Source organism: Globicephala melas, chromosome 3, assembly GCF_963455315.2.
Source record: "Globicephala melas chromosome 3, mGloMel1.2, whole genome shotgun sequence".
In the NCBI taxonomy this organism is placed as follows: domain Eukaryota; kingdom Metazoa; phylum Chordata; class Mammalia; order Artiodactyla; family Delphinidae; genus Globicephala; species Globicephala melas.
Genome location: NC_083316.1, coordinates 32,066,225 through 32,091,401, shown reverse-complemented (window position 1 = coordinate 32,091,401; position 25,177 = coordinate 32,066,225). Strand labels below are relative to the sequence as shown.

The 25,177-nt window shown below is 39.1% G+C and overlaps 1 protein-coding gene across 7 annotated transcripts in view; it reads left to right on the top strand.

Annotated features, from left to right (window-relative positions):
* Positions 1-25,177, top strand: part of FYB1 (FYN binding protein 1) — a 180,327-nt gene that overhangs the window by 104,491 nt on the left and 50,659 nt on the right. For all 7 annotated transcript variants that reach the window (XR_009563366.2, XM_070045133.1, XM_030882060.3 and 4 more), the window contains exon 3: positions 22,317-22,473. Coding sequence is in view for 6 of the 7 variants with exons in the window: in XM_070045133.1 (XP_069901234.1) it covers positions 22,317-22,473 (157 nt within the window). In the remaining variant the exon portion in view is untranslated. The remainder of the gene's footprint in view (positions 1-22,316; positions 22,474-25,177) is intronic.

Here is a 25,177-nt window from a genome sequence, read left to right as displayed (position 1 = left end):
CCTGGAGTTGGCTCTCCTACCTCAGAGGCAGAGCCCTGACTCCTGGCTGGAGCACCAAGAGCCTTTCATCCACACGGCTCAAAATAAAAGGGAGAAGAAGTAGAGAGAATTAGTAGAAGTATGAGGGAAGAAAGAAGGAAAGGAGGGAAGGAAGGAAGGAAGAAAGAAAGAAGCAAAGAAGGAAAGAAAGGAGGGAGGGAGGGAGGAAGGAAGGAAGGAGGGAAAGAGGAAAAAAGACCGAAAGAAAGAAGATACAGTAAAAATAAAATAAAGTATAATAAAGTTATTGAATTAAAAAATATTTAGAAAAAAAAAGGGACGGATAGAACCTTAGGACAAACGTTGGAAGCAAAGCTATACAGACAAAATCTTACACAGAAGCATACACATACACCCTCACAGAAAGAGGTAAAGGGGGAAAAATCATAAATCTTGCTCTCAGAGACCACCTCCTCAATGTGGGATGATTCGTTGTCTAAAGGAGGGACGGAAGGAAGGAAAGAAAGAAAAAGAGAAAGAACGAAGGTAAAGTATAATAAAGTTATTAAAATTAATTATTAAGAAAAAATTTTTTTAAAAAACCATGGACGGATAGAACCCTAGGACAAATGGTGGAAGCAAGACTATACAGACAAGATCTCACACAGAAGCATACACATACACATTCACAAAAAGAGGAAAAGGGAAAAAATCATAGATCTCGCTCCTAAAGTCCACCTCCTTAATTTGGGATGATTGGTTGTCTATTCATGTATTCCACAGATGCAGGTACATCAAGTTGATTGTGGAGCTTTAATCCGCTGCTTCTGAGGCTGCTGGGAGAGACTTCCCTTTCTCTTTGTTCTCACAGCTCGCAGGGGCTCAGCTTTGGATTTGGCCCTGCCTCTGCGTGTAGGTCGCTGGAGGGCGTCTGATTTTTGCTCAGACAGGACGGGGTTAAAAGAGCCGCTGATTCGGGGGCTCAGGCGCACTCAGGCCGGGGGGGAGGGAGGGGCACTGCGTGCGGGGCGGGCCTGCGGCGGCAGAGGCCGGCGTGACTTTGCACCAGCCTGAGGCCCGCCGTGCGTTCTCCCGGGGAAGTTGTCTCTGGATCCCGGGAACCTGGCAGTGGCGGGCTGCACAGGCTCCGCGGAAGAGGGGTGTGGAGAGTGACCTGTGCTCGCACACAGGCTTCTTGGTGGCGGCAGCAGCAGCCTTAGCGTCTCCCGCCCGTCTCTGGGGTCCGTGCTTTTAGCCGCGGCTCGCGCCCGTCTCTGGGGTTCGCACTTATAGCCGCGGCTCGCGCCCGTCTCTGGAGTTCCTTTAAGCAGCGCTCTTAAACCCCTCTCCTCGCGCACCAGGAAACAAAGAGGGAAGAAAAAGTCTCTTGCCTCTTCGGCAGCTGCAGACTTTTCCCCGGACTCCCTCCCGGCTAGCCATGGTGCACTAACCCCTTCAGGCTATGTTCAGGCCGCCAACCCCAGTCCTCTCCCTGCGCTCCGTCCGAAACCGAAACCCAAGCCTCAGCTCGCAGCCCCGCCTGCCCCGGCGGGTGAGCAGACAAGCCTCTCAGGCTGGTGAGTGCCGGTCGGCACCGATCCTCTGTGCGGGAATCTCCCAGCTTTGCCCTCCGCACCCGTTGCTGTGCTCTCCTCCGCGGCTTCGAAGCTCCCCCCTCCGCCTCCCGCAGTCTCCGTCCGTGAAGGGGCTTCCTAGTGTGTGGAAACTTTTCCTCCTTCACAGCTCCCTCCCACTGGTGCAGGTCCCGTCCCTATTCTTTTGTCTCTGTTTTTTCTTTTTTTCTTTTGCCCTACCCAGGTACGTGGGGGGTTTCTTGCCTTTTGGGAGGTCTGAGGTCTTCTACCAGCCTTTAGTAGGTGTTCTGTAGGAGTTGTTCCACGTGTAGATGTATTTCTGGTGTATCTGTGGGGAGGAAGGTGATCTCCGCGTCTTACTCTTCCGCCATCTTCAAGGTCCCCCACCAATATGATATTATTGAGGGTCAAAAATAAACAAGTTGTGCTTTAAGAAAGAGAGGTTGTGATAATAATACATTTCAGGCAACAAGTTACACACCTTAGTAGCACAATGACTACTTAAAATTACCAGTCTCTTCATAGCCCTTGTCTACCACCTTTTAGTCTGCACCAGGATTCTCAAACTTGACTGTGCATCAGAACAACCCCAGAACTTGCTAAGATGCAGATTTCTGGGTCCCAGCCCCCAAATCTCTAATTCTTAGATCTCGGATGGGGCCTGAGAATTTCTATTTCTAACTAGTTCTCAGATGATGCTGATACTACTGGTGCTGGGTCTACACTTCAAGAAACACTGTCCTATGCTAAATAGAAGAAAATGGACAAATACTATCTCTAAGTTATTTTTTTTAATTCTTTTAAGCAATCTACTTAAAGCATCTCTTCACACCTTAATCTAAACCTCTTACCACATCAGTAGTGCCAACATTAGCTGGCTTGAGTTTCACTATTTCTTTAAAGGAGAAGAAAGCAAAATTAACATTTCTCAAAATGTGGTCCGTAGTCTACATGCATCAGAACTCCCTGAGATTCTAGGCAAGAATGCAGATCACTGAGCCCCATCCAAGAGCATCTCTGAATCAGAATCTCTAAGGATGGGTTCCTAGAACCCATATTTATTAAATATGCACCCAAGTTATTCTTAAATTATGAAACTACTGCTGTAGATCTAAGTTCAATAATCAGCCTTATACTCAATTTCTGAATAATTAAATTCTGACAATTTAATAAGAGCCTAAAAGGTGATTCCTTTTTGAAACTAGGGGTCATATTTCAGTTGAAATATCTACAATATTAAATATTTTAAGTTTTAAAATGGGTATGCTATATAATTTATTAATATTTGATCTATGATGAAATAAGGGTACCCTAAAAGTTTTTCTGTGATCGCTGTACATACTTGATTTTTCCCCATCACATACTAAATTTTTGGTCACTGAGTAATTAACTGGTACTTTTTCTGTTTAATGTCATTCTAGTTAGAGCTCTCTAACTTATTGGGGTTTCTTTAAATATAATTCTTAGCTTCTAAAGTAGCAGTAGGCCCTTCAACAAGGTGTTATCAACAATCTAAGTTAAGTGTGCTCCTTTGATGCAGTCCTACAAAAGACTGCATTGGAAGTTTGGTCAAAATGAACACTATGACACAATTTGTAGCCGTCAAAGTTTACCAAGACAAGTATAAGTAATACAGTTTTAGCAAAGCATATCAGAAGAAATCAGGCTGGGGCAGTTTCGGTGGTCATAGTTTTCTATATCTCCTGGTTCCTCAAGATAACTTTGGCTTGGTTCCATTATATGTTGGACATGTACTGTTTTGTTTGTGAATTCCTGGCACATGTGGAAAGAGCAAAATGGGGTCTTACCAAGCCCCTTATCCTCCCCCCTTCCCAGTTTCATCATGCTAAAACTCCAATATGGACAAGAGCAGCAATTATGTGCAAGGTCAAGGGGATTTGACTCCAAGTCTGATTGACTCCAAAGTACATGGTTTTGACTGGAACTCTACATTGGCTGGTTATCTTGGACTCTTTTCTCCTTCCTGGCTGACCTTTCTGGATGAATTTAGACCCATCCAATTCTGATCTATTCAGAATCCTTAGTCTTCATCCTATACTGCTTAGTGGCCTTGCTCTCTTATTACCAAAGATTTCCTTTCTTTCAGTCAAGTCAGTGATTTAAAATTTAATTGTATTTAGACCCAGTGAATTTTTCTACTGGATGACTTCTTATTCCAACTCCAAGTCTGGTATTAAATGTTATTCTTTCTACTAATTATATGACTTATGCCTATATTTGACTGTCATTCTTTCTGTTCAGTGACCTGTAACATTCAATTTCACTACTGCGTGCAAAAAATAATAACCCTTAGTGTGAATATTAATGATAAACATGAATTACATAATAAATTCTTTATTGTGTTTAATCTTTGCTTTGTTCCAAGAGTGAAAGATCCAAGAGGATTTGACATTTTTTTTCTAGCAGAAGATAATTTATTCATATATCCGTTCAACAAATATTTAGTGAGTGACTACCATGTGTTTATGCCTGGGAATATAGCAATAAGAATGATTATATGGTTTTTGCTCTCATATAGCTTACATCCTAGTTGGAGGAGCAGATAATACACAAGTAAATGGATAAACAAATTCAGAGAATGCTTAGTGTTGTGGATAAAACAATAAAAACAATGATGTGACTGAGAGGTAGCAGACAAAGTGAAGCTACATTAGATGAGATTGTCAGTGATGACCTCTCTGAGAAGATATTATTTAAGCAGAGTCATGAATGATGAGAGAGTCCAACTATACAATGATATGGGAGAGGAATGTCTGGCCAGAAAGCAGTTAGTGCAAATTCCTTAGGCAAGAATCAGCCTATTTCTTGGTTAAAGAAATAGTAAGACCTCAGTCAGCTGGAATACCATAAGTGAAGGGGGAGTGGTTCAAGATGAGCCTGGAACAGTAGGCACTGACAAAATCCAATGGGTCCTAGAAGGTCATGGTTCAGAATTTGTAAAAGGAAGCCATTGAAATTGGAGCCATTACGAAGAAGAGTATTATAATCTGGTTTACATTTTGGGACTTCTTTTTGACTGCTGTGTGGAGTATAAAATGTAGGCACATAAGAATGAAGCTGAAAGACAGGTTAGAAGATTTTCAGGTGGGAAATGATGTGGCTTGGACCAGGGTGGAAGGGAGACAAGTAGATGAATTTAGAATATGTTTCAGAGGTAGCGTTGATAGGAATTGTTCACATACTGGATGTAGGGAGTAAGAAAACACAAAACAGGAATCAATATGAGTGGTTGTTAAATATTATACATTGATTTCACCAATTTACTATTATATTTGGACTTCATACAAGATTAGATGCACAATGTAAATGTGACTATATTAATTTAATTTGCATAATATAGTGAAGAAATTTATGAATTAGATTTAGAAGCAGTAAAACTTGGTATTGTTTGATCAGTTAGAACCATTAAGCAAAGCACACAGATGAGATAAATGAGGTGGAGAAATCTTTATTTGCGGTTCGTAAACCTGACTGAGCTATGGAGAGACAAGGTAGTATATTTCAACGTGAGGTCTTCAGACATTCTCAGAGTTCCTCAGATCTTCTAGACAAACTTTTAAATTATCATTTTAGTGAAAATCTAAAAAAAAAATTAATGTAAGCAGACATTTACATTAATTTTCATTAAAATACACCTTTATTTACCCCAGACTAATGAAAAGTACAAGTGAAAGCCAAAAAATGTCACAATGAAAATAAAAACAAAGGTTTCACAGTAACTGAAAAAAGAATGTAGTGGTAAAATTGGCTTATAACACAGGACATAATACTGTAGCAATACTAAACTCTAAAAGAAATATTCCTCATTAGAGCACTTTAATTAAAAATAGACTGTGAATATGGGTTAAAAATTAAAAATGGATTTACTCAGTGGTTAAACACATGTTACTAATAGAAAAGGTTTATTAGCACCATAAGAAAATTATACAAATACAACTAACTAGATTAAATTGTCCTTCACTGAGGAATACATAATAAGGGAAGGAAATGAAAGTTCATGGATTACCTACTGTGAGCTAGGCACTTGTGACAGGCACTTTTGTTAATTAATGTAATTATCCTAACACTGGGAAGTAGGATTTCTATCATTTTACAGATGAAATTGAGGCTCAGAAAAGTTAAGTGTTGGTGGACACAACTGAATAAAAATTATTAAAAATGTCCAGTGGTAGAGAGGGTATGAGGGGGCAAGCCTTCAGAGAGTCTCTACTGGTAAAGCTCCGCTGGAGGACAATTTCACAGAAACCATGTGAATATAAAATGTGCAAATCCTTCCTCTCAATAATTCTACTTTTACATACCTAGTCTAGAAGGCTACTGCCACGGATATACGGAGAAGCATGTAGGTAGCTGCTCACGGCTGCATTGTTAGTAGAAAGTGGGTAAAGACTAAACAAACCATGAAATATCCTGATCAAAAAGCCCTCTGCCACGGTTACAAAGAATGAGCTAGGCCCATGCTATGCAATATGACGCTCAGCATACAGCAATATTTAGGCTTTTAATCCGATATTTCTATGCATACATCCGTAGGTGAGTAAATGCATAGAAAAAGTTCTGCAAAGATAAACAATGGTTGGAATGGGGAGTGAGATGTCACGTGAAATTTTATTTTTTCTGTTCTAAAACTTTTTCAAGAAATAATTAATGTTATTTGTATAAATTAAAATACCTTTTTTTTTTTTTTTTAAGAAAAGAAGGAAGAGGGCAAGACCTGCCTGAGGTCACGCCTCTGGTAGGAGCTTCTCTGTGGCTTTTATATTTTCTCTCTTGGGTCTTCTCTTCTTCTATGTCTTTCTCTCCTCTAGGTCTTGATTTATCACCTGATGCTTTTGTGCTGTCTCTTGATTCAGGGACCCTTCACTCTTCTCCCTTGGTGATCTTCCAAAACTAGCAATGACAAGAATAGTCATTGCCATAGAAATGACAAACATTAATTGAACTGAACCTTCTGTTTACATCCATCTGTCTACATAGTTGTGCTTCTTTCAGCTACACTGGGTCGTGGTCACTTTGCTTCTCCAGCGCTTCTTCCTTTGGAGTCTCTGTCCAGGTGCTGCAGGGAAGCTCTGTCTTCTTTGTTGGCAGTTCTGGTCCTCTTTCCTCAATTCATGATTCTACCTGGTCTGGTGTTCTAATTTACCACTTTCAAACCCTTATAGTTTTAGCAGGAAAAAAACTAGGTTCCTGGAGGAATCTATGATCAGGCAATTTCCCTTAGTAGACATTTTCTTTATAGCACTTCCTCTCACTTAACTTAAAAAAGGTGTCTATCACAAAGTAGTTTAATCCAAAAGTGCGCTTTGTTTGGTGTGCAGAATTTGGGGGATGTTGTTTGCTTTATGTATTTGTTTTGTTTTGTTTACTTAGTTGCCGACATTCAAAAATTGAAAGATTTCACAGAAAAGTCTAGACTTGTTCTCCACAAATTTACAGTTGGCTGGAGCCCTGCAGTAGCCACTCCATTGAGCCAGGGCATGAACCTCCTGCTCACCAGTCGATTCCCAGAGCTACGTACAAATGCATGTTCCTGTCTGGCTTCCACTGACAGTTGAGTTTGAAGCATCTGCTTTAGTTGTCCCTCTATTTGCTCACATTCTGAAGCTGTAATGTTGTCTCCGCATCAACAATGTTTACTCCTTCTCTGCTTATAGATGTTATGTTTCTGGATTGATTTTTATTGATTTTTATTTTTAAAGTATTAATTTACTCAAAACACTCACTATTCCTTCAACATATAAAACAGTTCATATGAGGATTTTCTAAACCTTGAGTTCTAGTACTTCCTTTACTCCTATATGAGTTTTAGTATACTTTTAAAACAATTTTAGCATTTGAAGAAAAGAAATTCAGTTATTGTCTTCTGCCCAAATATGCTCTATCTCAGAACAAGAAAGGCACCTTGTAAGCTATCAGCATCTGACAAAAAACTTTTCCTATATATTGACTTTTTTCCTTTTCATATAATACTTAACATTTTTTTACAAGGAAAGGTTCAGAAGTCAGCAGCCTTCAGTCAAATTACTGTCTGATTTGATTTCATGTTATTTTATGAATTGAAAATAAATAAAAACAGGGCTTCCCTGGTGGCGCAGTGGTTGAGAGTCCGCCTGCCAATGCAGGGGACATGGGTTCGTGCCCCGGTCCGGGAAGATCCCACGTGCCGTGGAGCGGCTGGGCCCGTGAGCCATGGCCGCTGAGCCTGTGCGTCCGGAGCCTGTGCTCCGCAACGGGAGAGGCCACAACAGTGAGAGGCCCGCATACCGCAAAAAAAGAAAAAGAAATAAAAACATTTATAAAAACAACTTACATTTCATGGTTATGTCTAATTATGAAAATAACGATATAAACAAATGGATAGCCAACAAAGTTATTGGGCAAGTGAAGTTTTAAGAATTAAAAAAGTATTCAGAGACATTGAATGTTACAGTTAGATCTGAGATAGGGAAGTTTCAGGTAGTGATCAAAGGCTTTCTTTACTTATTTTCCTCTAATTGATCATATTTGGTTTGATCTCTACCTCTTCACCTTCTTTTTAATATCTGCCTTGATTATCTATGAAAACATGAACGTTTCAGTATTACTTTTCTTTCCATGTTGATGGACTATTTTAAGCTGGCCAACATTTTCTTGGCAGTTTGCTTTCAAAGCAAAGGTTTGGTTTTTTTTTTACTAATATAGTTACAGTACTTTGTTTTCAACTAAATTGGTTTTCAAAATTTCCCATCCTCTATGGGTTTACATCCACTATGTGTTTATAAATTCTTTGAAGATAAGAATAGATGACTTTGAATCAGGCAAGAAAAAAATTCTGTAAAACAGGATTTTCTAAGCCTGTGACCCAGGGGTTTCAAATCCTTACTTTTGGAAGCTACTGAGGATCTTCTGAAAAATTTTATGATTTAACATAAATGGCAATACTACTTATATGCCTATATTGTAAATGATATTCTATACTGGATCCAATGTCAATCGTAATAGAGTATGATTATCCCAGTCTCAGTACACAGAGAGACATAAACGTGCCCTCGGAGGTTTAATGAGAGCCTGTCCCATGTAGAACACAATGGTTCTAGGTTCTAAGATAATTCTTAAGTAGAAAACCCACTATGTGCTGGGTAGGTACACATATCATTTCTAATTCTCATAACCATCCTGCATGTTAGGAAGCAGTAGTCTCATTTTAACAGGCAAGGAATATAAAACCCACAGAAGCAAAATACATTACCCAGTGTCCTACAGCTAGTACTAGTTGGGATTGGTAGTCAAACCCAGATCTGAATGATTCCAGCACAAATATTGTTTCTACCAAACCATTCTACTTCCCATGTTGAAAACTCGCTTCTGGTGTTGTTTAGGAATCAAGAAAGTGAAAGTAATGTTTGTTTGTTTGGTACCTAACAAGCTGGATAAGGAGTTAAACTTCCTGATTCTTAACCCATTCTAAGATATCTTAACAGAACCAAGATTATGCATAGTTGGTTTGGGGAAAAGGTCTTGGTTTTTACAGTTGAGGTGGGCAGACTGCCATATATCAATGATGCAGCCTGATCAAGTAACAGTTAAGAACAGGAATGTTTATTAAGAGTGGCAATGTTCAGGTGCTTCTGCAAGGTGGGTGTATATGACCATTTCACAGATGAGAAAATGAAGACTTGGAGAAGTAAAGCAACTTACTTAAGGCCCCAAATTGAGTAATAAACAATTAAATAAAGGTTAACATAACGTAAGAGTGGTGAAGTCTGATTTCTAACCCAAGCCTCTCTACCTCAGAACTTTTCATTCTTCCCTCTGCCATGAAGCCACCCAAGCACAATAAAGGTATAGAAGTGGCAAATATAGACTTGTGTTCCAAGAAGTGTGGCTGTGAAGGGAAGGAAAGAAAGCAGCTGGTAACCAGAGTGGGGGACAAAGAAGAAAGGATATCGTTGTGTTTCTTCACAGTAGAGGAGATCAAACCATGTTTAAGATGGGAAGTGCATCGTAAAGGATGAAACAGTCCAGAGCACATAGTAGTTTCGTAATAAATGTTTCTTACCTGATGCAAGTGAGGGAGTCGGTGATTAATGAAGCAGGTCTCTAAGGGAGCGGGCACTAATACGAACCAAGAATGGCAGCTAGTATTGGTAAGACTGATGTTTTTCCAGAGAATCAGTGGTAAAGGAAATGAGGGAAGCAAGATGTAAGGAGACTTTAAGTTAGAATGAAGGGTAAGTGGGAATGGTCAGGTAGAGTGTTCTCCATGCTGTTAGTAAAACAAGAGGGAAGAAAGTCTGTGGTGAATGAGGAAGGCATGAGTAGGGTCCGGTAATGTGGAGAACTTTGAAACCACTATTATGGTAAACGTGAAAAGATCTCAGTGAGACTCCATCCTGAAAAAGTCCATGTTTAGTTAGGTGTAAATGACTGCGCATGGGCAGGCAACTGCTAGGGGTTCCATCAGGCGTGCACTTAGATTGTTCTTAGTGCAGAATTCACCAGTCCAGGTTCTGGAAATGCCATACAGTTGCTGGAGCTTTTCATCCTGTCTGGATGGGCAATAGCCATATGCTTATCCAGGCCTAGAGAAAATAAAAGTCTATATTCCATGTTGCCAGTTCAATGGCTAAGTCTTGGGGCAGGCACATAATAATTCCCAAATAAATAAGTGACCTTATATAAATGATGTTAAAGGATTTCCAGTCAGGATAACTTAGTAGTGACTTTATTTGTGGCACCCCCTCAGCGTTGTGTGATCATCTTTTATGTTTATATAATGCTTCAGACCTTTCAAGATGCTTTCAGACATATCAGCTCACCTAATCCTTAAACCTATGTGAAGTAGTTGGGGTCATATCACTCCCTTTTGACGGTTGGAAAAACTAAATCACCTGGAAGTAAAATGATTTGCCAACGACAAAGAGCTCTTTGGTGACAGAGCTGGTGGTAAAATTAAAGTTTTCTGATTTCTGGCTCAGTTCTAAGACATCCCAACAAAACCATAATTAGAAATTAGGTCTAGAGTCAGGGTTTTATGGCAATTGGGTGACAGTGTCTTTGGTTTTGTAGAGGAATCCATGAATTAAAAAGGAAATCCAGAACCACAACTCAAGATGCTCCTTAGACGCCTTGGGACATGAAGGTTACAAGCACCTTCTTAATCAAAAGTCATAAATGTCAGAATCTGTGGGGTAGATTTCCCAAGTCCTCATAGATATTTGTGTTACAAGATTATTGTGACAATATCAGGAACCAGTATTTAGTTGTCAAAAAAATCTAAAGTGCAAAGTTTGTGAAATAATACAATTTCCATTTTCTATAACATGAGTACATTACCACCATCACCATTTCTTCATTAATCACCCCCTCCCCTTCTCCGCATCTCTTCTTTCCTTCCCGCTCAACTCTGTTTTTCCATTTATAGTTTTTTTCTTTTTTCACATTTATTTTATTTATTTATTTTTTTGGCTGTGTTGGGTCTTTGTTGCTGCACACGGGCTTTCTCTAGGTGCGGTGAGTGGGAGCTACTCTTCGTTGCAGTGCAAGGGCTTCTCATTGCAATGGCTTCTCTTGTTGTGGAGCACAGGCTCTAGGCACACAGGCTTCAGTAGTTGTGGCACCCGGCCTTCAGTAGCTGTGGCACGTGGGCTCAGTAGTTGTGGCTCATGGGCTCTAGAGCGCAGGCTCGGTAGTTGTGGCGCACGGGCCCAGCCGCTCTGCAGCAAGTGGGATCCTCCCGGACCAGGGCCTGAACCTGTGTCCCCTGCATTGGCAGGTGATTCCCAACCACTGCGCCACTATGGAAGCCCCCCATTTATAGTTTTAAATCCTGACATAATGTCACCACTTTGGGTAGTTTGTGGTTCAGTGAACCTGGAGCCACCCTTCAGGGCAAGGCCAGATAACCCCTAGGCACTGCTGACTGATGGAAGCCTCTCCCAGTAGTTTGCTCCTGGTAAAATGACCCTTGTGTTCCACCCATCCAGGCCGGCCTGAGCCAGGGCACATGACTTGCACAAGACCTCTTCTGAGCTTCCAAAATTAAAGAGAATGAAGTTTGAATCAGAGGTTGTTAACTTCCCAGATTCTTGAGAGTTGTTTTCCTGCTCTAGAAGGTTTTGCAAGTTCTCTCCCCTTCATTCCCAACTCTCCCCAGTTTTTCTGTAACCAGTATGAACTGTTCCCTACTAGAAGTACAGTGAGTTCTATTAGTCACATTTTTAAAATTATGTCTAAGAATTTTATTATCAAAATTACATCTCTTGTGGAAGTTCAAGCGTTACAGCAAGGTGGAAGTCAAGCTCCCATTCAGCTTTTTAGCAAAATGCTCAGGATCTCCTTGAAGCCTTGGGCTCCAGTTAAAAGGCCCAGGAACACAGTTCCTGAATCTGACTTAGGATGAGAGTGGGCAGTAGGATGCATATTCACCTGATTAGCTCACTGCCACTGAGCTGTCCTATACTGTCCAAGAGACTAGCTCTGCCTACTGCTATGAGGCCCATATCCCTACACAAACCTGTCATTCTTTGGGGAAGAAATTCCAAATTGTCTTTTCAATTCTTGTAAAGCCACAGACTACCTAGGCAATATCCCCTGAGACTTGGGGGATAAGACATATATATATATATATATATATATATATATATATATATATACACACATGTATATATATATACACACACACACACATATAGATAGATAGATGGATGGATAAATGGATGGATGGATGGATAGATAGATAGATAAACAGATAGATCAGAGTTTTGTGTGTTAGTTCTCAAATTTTACATTTCTATTTCTTGATGCCAACCAAACTCTAAACTTGTTGTTCTTTCCCTTTATTTTATTTATTTCATATCTTTTAAATCCTTTCATGATTTTATTTCAAACTCCTCAATTCCAATTCATGAGACTTTTTTTTTTCCTGTCAGCCCACATCAGTCATCCATCTTTGGGGACCCATTTTCCACTAACTCCTGAATATCTACTTTCCTGCTATCTGGTTTCCAAGATCAAATTCTGAAACATATATCCAAAACACCAATATATTTGAATTCCTTTACAGATTACTTTATAGTCTCCAGAGCTAGTACTGCCCTAATGAAACTGAAAACAGTTGTCAAAACTGCTCTAAGAGGAAAAGTACCAATTAGAAAAGCCGGACTTACAAAAATGTGTTAATATGTCCATTGGAACGTATCACTAATTTCCATTTCATCACTTTGAGGGCATGAGCAGAACATAGCAGAAAGGGCACAGACATCATAAGAAATCAACTAAGGTTCAAATACTAGCTGAGTTTGAATTCCACCTCTATTGCTTACTGACTTTCTGAACTTGGGTAGTTTTCTTAATTATCAAATGGAAGCTAGATAATAATATATACCCAAAGGAATGTTATGAAAGTTAAATAAAATTCCATATGCAAAATGCCTAAAACGGTTCCTAGCAAAAAAGTGATTTATGAATGTTATCATTAAGCTCAGAAATTTCCTATAGATTTATTGTTTCTGTTTCTTCTTTACTTGCTTTATTATAATTCAATATCCACACTTTTCTTTCCATCACATCAGACTAGATTTTTGTTTTTGAGAATTCCAATATTACTAATTATATTTTGGTATATTTTATAAAGTCCACATGAAGATTTTAGAGCCAATCATATTATAGTAAGGTAAGTCTACCTGTTTTTTTCCCCCTGAAATACTAAGATGCTTTTCCTTAGAATTATTTTGTATACATGCAAATATATTCCCTGTAGTATTTGAAAGTGACCATAAATTTTGCAAAGCAAGGGCTTCCCTGGTGGTGCAGTGGTTGAGAATCTGCCTGCTAATGCAGGGGACACAGGTTTGAGCCCTGGTCTGGGAGGATCTCACATGCCGCAGAGCAACTAGGCCCGTGAGCCACAACTACTGAGCCTGCGCGTGTGGAGCCTGTGCTCTGCAACAAGAGAGGCCGCGATAGTGAGAGGCCCGCGCACCGCGATGAAGAGTGGCCCCCGCTTGCCACAACTAGAGAAAGACCTCGCACAGAAATGAAGACCCAACACAGCAAAAATAAATAAATTAATTAATAAATTCCTACCCCAACATCTAAAAAAAAAAAAATCCTATTAACCAAATGATCACTGTATGAATACATGTTTTTTAAAAAAAAAAATTTTGCAAAGCAAAACATTCCACTGCTAAATACTAGTGTAACATAGGAAGACTTTAGCATGTGTTCTCCCAAGCTTAATGAGGAATAAGACACTTACACAGTTTAGTGTCTCATTAAACCTGTCAAATTATCTCTAACAATTTTCCAAAAGTAAAAAAAAATCCAACCAGTCCCTCTCCATCTCCCAGCCTTGCTTTCCTCTGGTTTTGCTGTACCCTCAGGCAAGCCCTCTGGTGGTGGTGGTGAGATGGCTGCAGAATTCCCAGAGCACCCCCTTGGCGTTCCAAGTCCAGTGGAAAAGCAGTGACACCCCTTTCTGGGCAATTCAAGTTATTCTACCCAGGGGAGGGAGAGTAGATGCTGGGCAGGCAGAAGAGCAGGGGCGCATCCCAGATGCCCATCAGAAAGCCGCACCATAAGACTTGTGGGGCTTTCAGGATCTTAGTTGCCCCACCAGGGATCGAACTCGGGCCCCTGGCAATGAAAGCACAGAGTCCTAACCACTGAACCGCCAGGGAATTCCCAAGAATTTACTAATTGAACTAGAGAAAAAGTAGTAAGTCCTATATATCAAAAAAAATTAACTTTATGACAAAAATGAACTAGACAAAATATATATATATATATACATATATATATATATATATATATTTTTATTTTTTTGGTACGCGGGCCTCTCCCTGTTGTGGCCTCTCCCGTTGCGGAGCACAGGCTCTGGATGCGCAGGCCCAGCGGCCATGGCTCACGGGCCTATCTGCTCCGCGGCATGTGGGATATTCCCGGACCGGGGCATGAACCGGCGTCCCCTGTATCGGCAGGCGGACTCTCAACCACTGCGCCACCAGGGAAGCCCTAGACAAAATATTTTTACCATAAATGTAATCAGTTAGAAATTTTTATTTACCAGATTTATAAGGGAACTAATTCTCCCTACCTCAACCCAAAAACATAGGTGCCAAAAGAGAAAATGAGCTATTCCTGTGAGGTTTGCACCTTGCAAGAAGTGTCACAAGTCAGGGGTGCAGGGGCTGAGCAATTTTTAAAACTCCAAGAGGACTGTGAGAGAAAGGAGAGAGGGTAGTATTTTTAATAGTCACCATAAGTGAAAAATTTTGGAGAGAGGCAGAAATATCTAAAAGGTATTCGGAAGCTTTTTGTACAATCTATAAATAGTAGAAAAGTGGTTGCCAGGGGCTGGGATGGGGAAAAAAAAGGAAGAAGTGGTTGGTCAAAGGGTAGAAACTTTTAGTTATGAGATGTGTAAAGTCAGAGGATCTAAAATAAAACATGGTGACTACAGTTGATAACACTGTATTGCATAACTGAAATTTGCTAAAAGAACTTAAATGTTCTCACCACCAACCCTTAAAAAGGTCAATATGTGAGGTGATGGATGTTAACTAACTTGATGGGGGGAAACCTTTCACAATATATATGTATATCAAATCATCATATATACACTTTAAACAACTTACAATTTTATTTGTCAATTATACATACAAACTGGGGGTGGGGGGAGGTAGGGAAAGAAATGGAATATTTAAAAAGCCATGTCGAGTATATGAGGGGAGGAACCAAGATGGCGGAGTAGAAGGAAGTGCTCTCACTCCCTCTTGCAAGAACACCAGAATCACAACTAGCTGCTGGACAATCATTGACAGGAAGACACTGGAACTCACCAAAAAAGACACCCCAGATCCAAAGAAAAAGGAGAAGCCACAATGAGATGCTAGGAGGAGCGCAATCACAGTCAAATCCCATAACTGCTGGTGGGTGACTCACAGACTAGAGAACACTTATACCACAGGAGTCCACCCACTGGAGTAAAGGTTCCAAGCCCCACATCAGGCTTCCCAACCTGGGGGTCCAGCAACAGGAGGAGGAATTCCTAGGGAATCACACTGTGAAGCCTAGTGAGAATTGTTCGCAGGACTTCGACAGGACTGGAGGAAACAGAGACTCCACTCTTGGAGGGCACACACAAAGTAGTATACGTATCGGGACCCAGGGGAAGGATCAGTGACCCCAGGGGGACTGAACCAGACCTACCTGCTAGTGTTGGAGGGTCTCCTGCAGAGGTGGGGGATGGCTGTGGCTCACCATGGGGACAAGGACACTGGCAGCAGAAGTTCTGGGAAGCACTCCTTGGCGTGAGCCCTCACAGAGTGTGTCATTAGCCCCACCAAAGAGCCCAGGTAGGCTCCAGTGTTGGGCGGCCTCAGGCAAAACAACCAACAGGGAGGGAACCCAGCCCCACCCATCAACAGTCAAGTGGATTAAAGTTTTACTGAGCTCTGCCCACCAGAGCAACAGTCAGCTCTACCCATCACCAGTCCTTCCTATCAGGAAACTTACACAAGCCTCTTAGCCTCATTCACCAGAGGGAAGACAGCAGAAGCAAGAAGAACTAAAGTCCTGCAGCCTGTGGAAAAAAAACCACATTCACAGAAAGACAGACAAGATGAAAAGTCAGAGGGCTATGTACCAGATGAAGGAACAAGATAAAACCCAAGAAAAACAACTAAATGAAGTGGAGGTAGGCAGCTTTCCAAAAAAACAATTCAGAGTAATGATACTAAAGATGATTCAGGACCTCAGAAACAGAATGGAGGTAAAGATCGAGAAGATTCAAGAAATGTTAACAAAGACCTAGAAGAATTAAAGAACAAACAAACAGATGAACAATACAATAACTGAAATGAAAACTACACTAGAAGGAATCAATAGGAGAATGACTGAGGCAGAAGAACAGATGAGTGACCTGGAAGACAGAATGGTGGAATTCACTGCTGTGGAACAGAATACAGAAAAAAGAATGAAAAGAAATGAAGACAGCCTAAGAGACGTCTGGGACAACATTAAATGCAACAACATTCGCATTATAGAGGTCCCAGAAGGAGAAGAGAGAGAGAAACGACCAGAGAAAATATTTGAAGAGATTATAGTCAAAAACTTCCCTAACATGGGAAAGCAAATAGCCACCCAAGTCCAGGAAGTGCAGTGAGTCCCATACAGGATGAACCCAAGGAGAAACACACCAAGACACATAGTAATCAAATTGGCAAAAACTAAAGACAAAGAAAAATTATTGAAAGCAGCAAGGGAAAAATGACAACACACAAGAGAACTCCCATAAGGTTAGCAGCTGATTTCTCAGCAGAAACTCTACAAGCCAGAAGGGAGTGGCATGTTATACTTAAAGTGATGAAAGGGAAGAACTTACAACTAAGATTACTCTACCCAGCAAAGATCTCATTCAGATTCGATGGAGAAATCAAAAGCTTTACAGACAAGCAAAAGCTAAGAGAAATCAGAACTACCAAACCAGTTCTACAACAAATGCTAAAGGAACTTCTCTAACTGGGAAACACAAGAGAAGAAAAGGATCTACAAAAACAAACCCAAAACAATTAAGAAAATCGTCATAGGAATATACATATTGATAATTACCTTAAACATGAATGGATTAAATGCTCCAACCAAAAGACACAGGCTTGCTGAATGGATACAAAAAGAAGACGCATATATCTGCTGTCTACAACAGACCCACTTCAGACCTAGGGACACAAACAGACTGAAAGTGAGGGGATGGAAAAGATATTCCATGCAAATGGAAATCGAAAGAAAGCTGGAGTAGCAATACTCATATCAGATAAAATAGACTTTAAAGTAAAGAAAGTTACAAGAGACAAGGAAGGACACTAAATAATGATAAAGGGATCAATCCAAGAAGAAGATATAACAAATATAAATATATATGCAACCAACATAGGAGCACCTGAATGCATAAGGCAACTGCTAACATCTATAGAAGAAGAAATCGAGAGTAAAACTATAATAGTGGGGGACTTTAACACCTCACACCAATGGACAGGTCATCCAAAATGAAAATAAACAAAAAACCAGAAGCTTTAAATGATACAATAGACCACATAGATTTAATTGTTATTTATAGGACATTCCATCCAAAAACAGCACATTACACTTTCTTCTCAAGTGTGCACAGAACATTCTCCAGGATAGATCACATCGTGGGTCACAAATCAAGCCTCAGTATATTTAATAAAATTGAAATCATATCAAGCATCTTTTCTGACCACAAACCTATGAGATTAGAAATGAATAACAGGGGAAAAAAATGTAAAAAAAAAAACAAACACATGTAGGCTAAACAATACGTTACTAAACAACCAAGAGATCACTGAAGAAATCAAAGAGGAAATCAAAAAATATCAAGAGACAAATGACAATGAAAACACGACTATCCAAAACCTATGGGATGTGGCAAAAGCAGTTCTAAGAGGGAAGTTTATAGCTATGCCAGCCTACCTCAAGAAACAAGAAAAATCTCAAGTAAACAATCTAACCTTACACCTAAAGGAAATACAGAAAGAACAACAAACAAAACCCAAAGTTAGCAGTAGGAAAGAAATCATAAAGATCAGAGCAGAAATAAATGAAATAGAAACAAAGAAAACAATAGCAAACATCAATAAAACTAAAAGCTGGTTCTTTGAGAAGATAAACAAAATTGATAAACCATTAGCCAGACTCATCAAGAAAAAGAGGGAGAGGACTCAGATCAATAAAATTGGAAATGAAAAAGGAGAAGTTACAACAGACACGCAGAAATACATAGCATCCTAAGAGACTACTACAAGCAACTCTATGCCAATAAAATGGACAACCTGGAAGAAATGGACAAATTCTTAGAAAGGTATAACCTTCCAAGACTGAACCAGGAAGAAACAAGAAATATGAACAGATCAATCACAGGAAATGAAATTGAAACTCTGATTAAAAATTTTCTGACAAACAAAAGTCCAGGACCAGATGGCTTCACAGGTGAATTCTATCAAACATTTAGAGAAGAGCTAACACCCAGCCTTCTCAAACTCTTCCAAAAAATTGCAGAGGAAGGAACACTCCCAAACTGATTCTATGCGGCCACCATCACCCTGATACCAAAACCAGACAAAGATACTACAAAAAAAGAAAATTACAGACCAATATCACTGATGAATATAGATTCAAAAATACTCAACAAAATACTGCAAACAGAATGCAACCATACATTAAAAGGATCATACACCATGATCAAGTGGGATTTATCCCAGGGATGCAAGGATTCTTCAGTATGTGCAAATCAATCAATGTAATACACCGTATTAGTAAATTGAAGAATAAAAACCATATGATCATCTCAATAGATGCAGAAAAAGCTTTTGACAAAATTCAACACCAGTTTATGATAAAAACTCTCCAGAAAGTGGGCATAGAGGGAACCTACCTCAACATAATAAAGGCCATATATGGCAAACCCACAGCACACGTCATTCTCAATGGTGAAAAACTGAAAGCGTTTACTCTAAGATCAGGAAGAAGACAAGGATGTCCACTCTCGCCACTATTATTCAACATAGTTTTGGAAGTCCTAGCCATGGCAATCAGAGAAGAAAAAGAAATAAAAGGAATACAAATTGGAAAAGAAGAAGTAAAACTGTCGGTCTTTGCAGATGACATGATACTATATGTAGTGAATCCTAAAAATGCCACCAGAAAACTACTGGAGCTAATCAATGAATTTTTTAAAGTTGCAGGATACAAAATTAATGCATAGAAATCTCTTGCATTCCTATACACTAATGATGAAAAATCTGAAAGAGAAATTAAGGAAACACTCCCATTTACCATTGCAACAAAAAGAATAATATACCTAGGAATAAACCTACCTAGGGAGACAAAAGACCTGTATGCAGAAAACTATAAGACACTGATGAAGGAAATTAAGGATTATACCAACAGATGGAGAGATATACTATATTCTTGGATTGAAAGAATCAATATTGTGAAAATGACTACACCACCCAAAGCAATCTACAGATTCAATGCAATCCCTATTAAATTACCAATGGCATTTTTTACGGAACTAGAACAAATCATCTTAAATTTTGTATGGAGACACAAAAGACCCTGAATAGCCCAAGAAATCTTGAGGGAAAAAAACAGAGCTGGAGGAATCAGACTCCCTGACTTCGGACTATACTACAAAGCTCCAGTAATCAAGGCAATATGGTACTGGCACAAAAATAGAAATATAGATCAATGGAACAAGATAGAAAGCCAAGAGGTAAACCCACACACCTATGGTCAGCTAATCTATGACAAAGGAGGCAAAGATATACAATGGTGAAAAGACAGTCTCTTCAATAAGTGGTGCTTGGAAAACTGGACAGCTACATGTAAAAGAATGAAATTAGAACACTCCCTAACACCATATACAAAAATAAACTCAAAATGGATTTGAGACCTAAATTAATGCTGGGCACTATAAAACTCTTAGAGGAAAACATAGGAAGAACACTCTCTGACATAAATCACAGTGAGGTGTTTTTTGATTCACCTCCTAGAGTAATGGAAATAAAACCAAAAATAAACAAATGGGACATAATGGAACTTAAAAGCTTTTTCACAGCAAAGGAAACCATAAACAAGACGAAAAGACAACCCTCAGAATGGGAGAAAATATTTGCAAAGGAATCAATGGACAAAGGATTAATCTCCAAAATATCTAAACAACTCATGCAGCTCAATATTAAAGAAACAAACAACCCAATCCAAAAATGGGCAGAAGACCTAAATAGACATTTCTCCAAAGAAGACATACAGATGGCCAAGAAGCACATGAAAAGCTGCTCAACATCACTAATCATTAGAGAAATGCAAATCAAAACTACAGTGAGGTATCACCTCACACCAGTTAGAGTGGGCATCATCAGAAAATCTACAAATAACAAAAGCTGGAGAGGGTGTGGAGAAAAGGGAACCCTCTTGCACTGTTGGTACAGCCACTATAGAGAACAGTATGGAGGTTCCTTAAAAAACTGAAAATAGAATTACCATATGATCCAGCAATCCCACTACTGGGCACATACTCAGAGAAAACCATAATTCAAAAAGACACATGCACCCCAATGTTCATTGCAGCACTATTTACAATAGCCAGGACATGGTAGCAACCTAAATGCCCATCAACAGACGAATGGATTAAGAAGATGTGGTATTTATATACAATGGAGTATTACTCAGCCATAAAATGGAACAAAATTGAGTCATTTGTTGAGACATGGATGGACCTAGAGACTGTCATACAGAGTGAAGTAATTCAGAAAGAGAAAAAAAAATATCATGTATTAATGCATGTATGTGGAACCTAGAAAAATGATACAGATGAACTTGTTTGCAGGGAATATTTGAGACACAGATGTAGAGAACAAACGTATGGACACCAAGGGGGGAAAACCACGGTGGGGGTGGGGATGGTGGTGTGCTGAATTGGGCCATTGGGATTGACATGTATACACTGATGTGTATAAAATTGATGACTAATAAGAACCTGCAGTATAAGAAAACAAACAAACAAAAAAACAACTAATACTAAACTTTCTTTGGGTTATTTGTATGGAAATGTGTTAATATAAATGTTTTAGATGTTACATGAAATTTCTAAAAATCTTATATGTTCTGGTATAAAGTTATAAATCATAATTCTAGTTATTACTTTAAAATGTAAAATGTATATCTCAGAAATAAATGAATTTTCTTGTCAATTGCATTATTATGAACTTTCTTCAAATCTTTAACCGTGGTCATTTTTAAGTCCTTTGTCATTTATAGACATTTCTGGGTGTACTCTGATGCTTTTGCAAAAATGTTCCTGTAAAAGGGTTTCATCTTCAAGGAATTTATGAAAAGTCTCTGACAAGTACAGGTTTCTGGTAACTGACTATACTGCTGAACTGAATGAATAAGCATTTTCAGAACTCTAAAGGAAACCTGATGAATTCATAAAAGTGATAACAAAAGATCAAGATAAAAACAAATTAATTACATGGGACTGAGTGAACTGATGTGGATGATTATAATTTTTGTGACCTTCTGTTTGAATTAAAAAAAAGAAATCCCACAAGGACTCAGAGGCAAAAAATATACAAATCAATTTTCACTGCAAAGTAAAGGAGCTGTTACAGTGGAGGATTACTGGACTGAATGTCAATATTATGACACAGTATGAGTGTTTTTCGTGTTTGGTAATTGCAACCATTGTTGCTTTTGTTGTGGTCATCCATTTACAATGCTTGGTGTCAGTTTATTTATCTCTTGTAAAAATAAAATACAGTGTGTGTATGTGTGTGTGTGTGTGTGTGTGTGTGTGTGTGTGTGAAAAAATGAACTTAAAAAGAAAAATAAGAAAGAAAAAAGGTGACTTTATGAGGGCAAGAGGGTTGAGGAGGATTCAGAGAATCATGATGCTATAGAGATTTTATAAGCATTTAAGAATAAAAATATGTAGATGTTTTAATTGTATAAATATAAAAGCTGGTATGCAGAAAGAAAATAAAAAAGCGATGTTGCATGATACTGAGAGTATTAAACTCTTTAAAGCATTAATTAGAATAATTAGAATGCATTTCTTACATATTTATGTTTAAAATCCTCATTTCTACATACTTGGAATAGCCAGTTCTTATAGTTTGAAGATTTGTCTTAATTCACAGTATTTTTTGCTTTGCTTCTTAGGTACCAGCAAGGTCTCAACGTCCTACTCAACAACTTCCCTACCACCACCTCCACCATCCCATCCAGCCTGCCAGCCACCATTGCCAGCATCTCACCCAACACAATCGGCAGTCCCAAGTCTACCTCCCAGAAACATTAAACCTCCCTTCGATCTCAAGTAAGCAAAAGGTTATCTTGCCATTTCTTTGTCAGTCTCTTGCCATGGATTTTCAAACTATGTTTGGCTGAATGCTGTGGGTTCCATGGTAAGCTAATGGATCCACAAAGATGAGCAGTTGGCAGGGGGAAAAGATGGCTGAGCAAGCTGCTCTCACACCACCATACCTTTGAGCCACTCTTATTTCTCTGTCTTTTCAGTGGTTTTCCCCTTAAGAGTTCATCTGAAGAAATTTTCCAGTGCCTTTTTAGAAGTTCTGAAGCATTCTTCAGGTCAGCACCACCACCATCACCATTAGCATCACCACAACCACCATTAACATCAGCACCACCATTAGCATCACCAACACCACAGCCATCACCACCATCACCATTATCATCATCACCACCACCATCATTATCATCACCACCAGCACCATCACTGCCATCATCACCACTATCACAACCACCATCACCACCATTATCATCACCACCACCACCACCATATTTTACTCACTGCCTATGATGTGCTAGGCACGTTACATGTATAATCCTTATAACTTTATTGAGTGGATAGTGTTATCATCCTGTCACAGATGAGTAAATGGAACTTTACAGAGGCTAAGTAACTTCTCCAAATGTGAGTCAATGTCAATCTGAGTCCAAAGAAAATGTGAGCTTTTAACCACTCTGCTAAATAACCTCCTTTAAGTAAAAAATGGAGGTTTTCTCTGAATAGTCAGATTTTTGACTGTGTATTAAAAAACTAGGAAACTTATTCAAGCCCACTCTCACTTTTCTTAGATGGTAGTTTTAGAAATGTCAAAACTGTATGGGTTGTATGCACGGGCTCTTTATCCGTGATTTACCAGAATACCTGGTTGAGGAAACAGCAAGCAGAAGATTGGGATAGATGAAATGTTTTAAAAAGAAATAGCCAGACGATGGCAAGCATAGATTCCTTTGGCCAGTCAGAGTAGATCTTCCGTTTCCTCTTCTAGAAAATTGTTTTGCATGATTCTCCTTTACCGCAAGTAAGTAATATGCCAAAGTATTTAGCTACGTTTGTTTTTCCTTCGCTTCAATCCCCTATCAGATTGATATTCATTACATTTAAAGTACTTAATATCCTTAATCCTTCTGATAGAATCTATTAATATCAAAATTCGATTGACAGCTTTCCTTTAATGCTGATGATTACAATTTAGAGCAGGGGTTGAAAACATGTTTGTCATGGGTAGCCACCACTACGTTTCACTTTATTAGGCTTTGGGTGGGGGGGTGTGGTTAAAGGCATAACTTCAACTAACTAGGAGGTGTTAGAGCAGCTTAGTGGCTACAATCCTCTGTATAAGCTGCACTGTGCATTTATGTTAACTACATGCCCTTCCAGGCATTTGAGTTTATGAATCCTAATTTATGATAACCAGCTACCAAATAAGAGTGTAAGCCATCTGCCTACTAAAATATGTGTCAAATAAATATTAGTTTAATTAAAATAACTAATAGGTGTTCTTATATACACTGGATTTCTGTGTAAATTACTTTCCTTTCACATGTATTAAATCCTGTGTCTTTTTCCTAATTTTGTTCCTACTCTGATGAATTTAACCCATTAGATTTCGACCTTAGTACTTTTGAATTTTATTATATGACTCTATCCCTGCTCCTGGCTTCAGTTAGTCTTCTGGATCCTGTTTAATTCTAGTGAGAAATTTCAGTAAATAGCTTGAGCATGAATTCCTGATAATTTCTAAGGCATAAAGACTGGTAACTCTTTGATTGAAGAAATCATGGAGAGGAGGAGGGTTTGGCATTATTCCTGCTGTTTGGGAGTCCCCAAGACCACCCATGTGTTTGATGATCCACTAAAAGGACACACGGGACTCAGCCCATAGTGGTACTCATGGCTAAGATTTATCCCAGTCACACTCTCCTTCTAAACCTGGCAGTGGACAGAGTAGGACTGCTCTTTTCTCCAGGTACAAAAATGCAATACAAGTGTAATGTTGCTTCTCAGGAAAGCCTTTTAGAGGCAGCTTTTACTGAAAGCTGGCACCTAGGCACCTTCTGCCTAGCAACTACCAAAATACCAGACTTCTAGAAGGAAAGCAGGTGTTCACCGTAAGTCATGTTGTTTATACAATCTAGGCACAGCAAAGCATTCTTATGATTAGGCTATCAGTGCAGGAAATGCTTTTGGAGCTGAGTTCCCAGTTACAAACTAACAGCCCATCTTGATAAAAGATTCTTTTAAAAATAGCAACTTCAGGCCTGCTATGATAACTCTTTTCTGTAAACCTACACCCTAGAATCCACTGTGATAAGGTGGAGAATAAAAAGTTATAAAAAGAAGAAAGGATTTCAAAAAGAGACCAGTAGCCTGGACTACAGCATCATACCAATGCTGGTCAATTTCCCAACTTTGTAGGAAATTCGTGCAAAGTTGAAAAGAGCCCGCCAACCAGCCAGGTTCAAATTTTCACTTGTAATAGTGTTTTCATCAGAAATCAGCAAAATCCACCAATTGCAATAAACTTAACCTCATCCCTATTTCCATCTTATTAAGGACTCCTAATAAGAAAGTTTGATTCATCTAAGAGTTACTCTTACTCTCAGAAAAAAGATGGAGAGAAACAAGAATCTTAGATGTTACATTGCCTAGATAAGCTAGAACTGGCACATCTGAAAGTTAAATGTCAGATGAAGAGAACAGAGAAAATGAA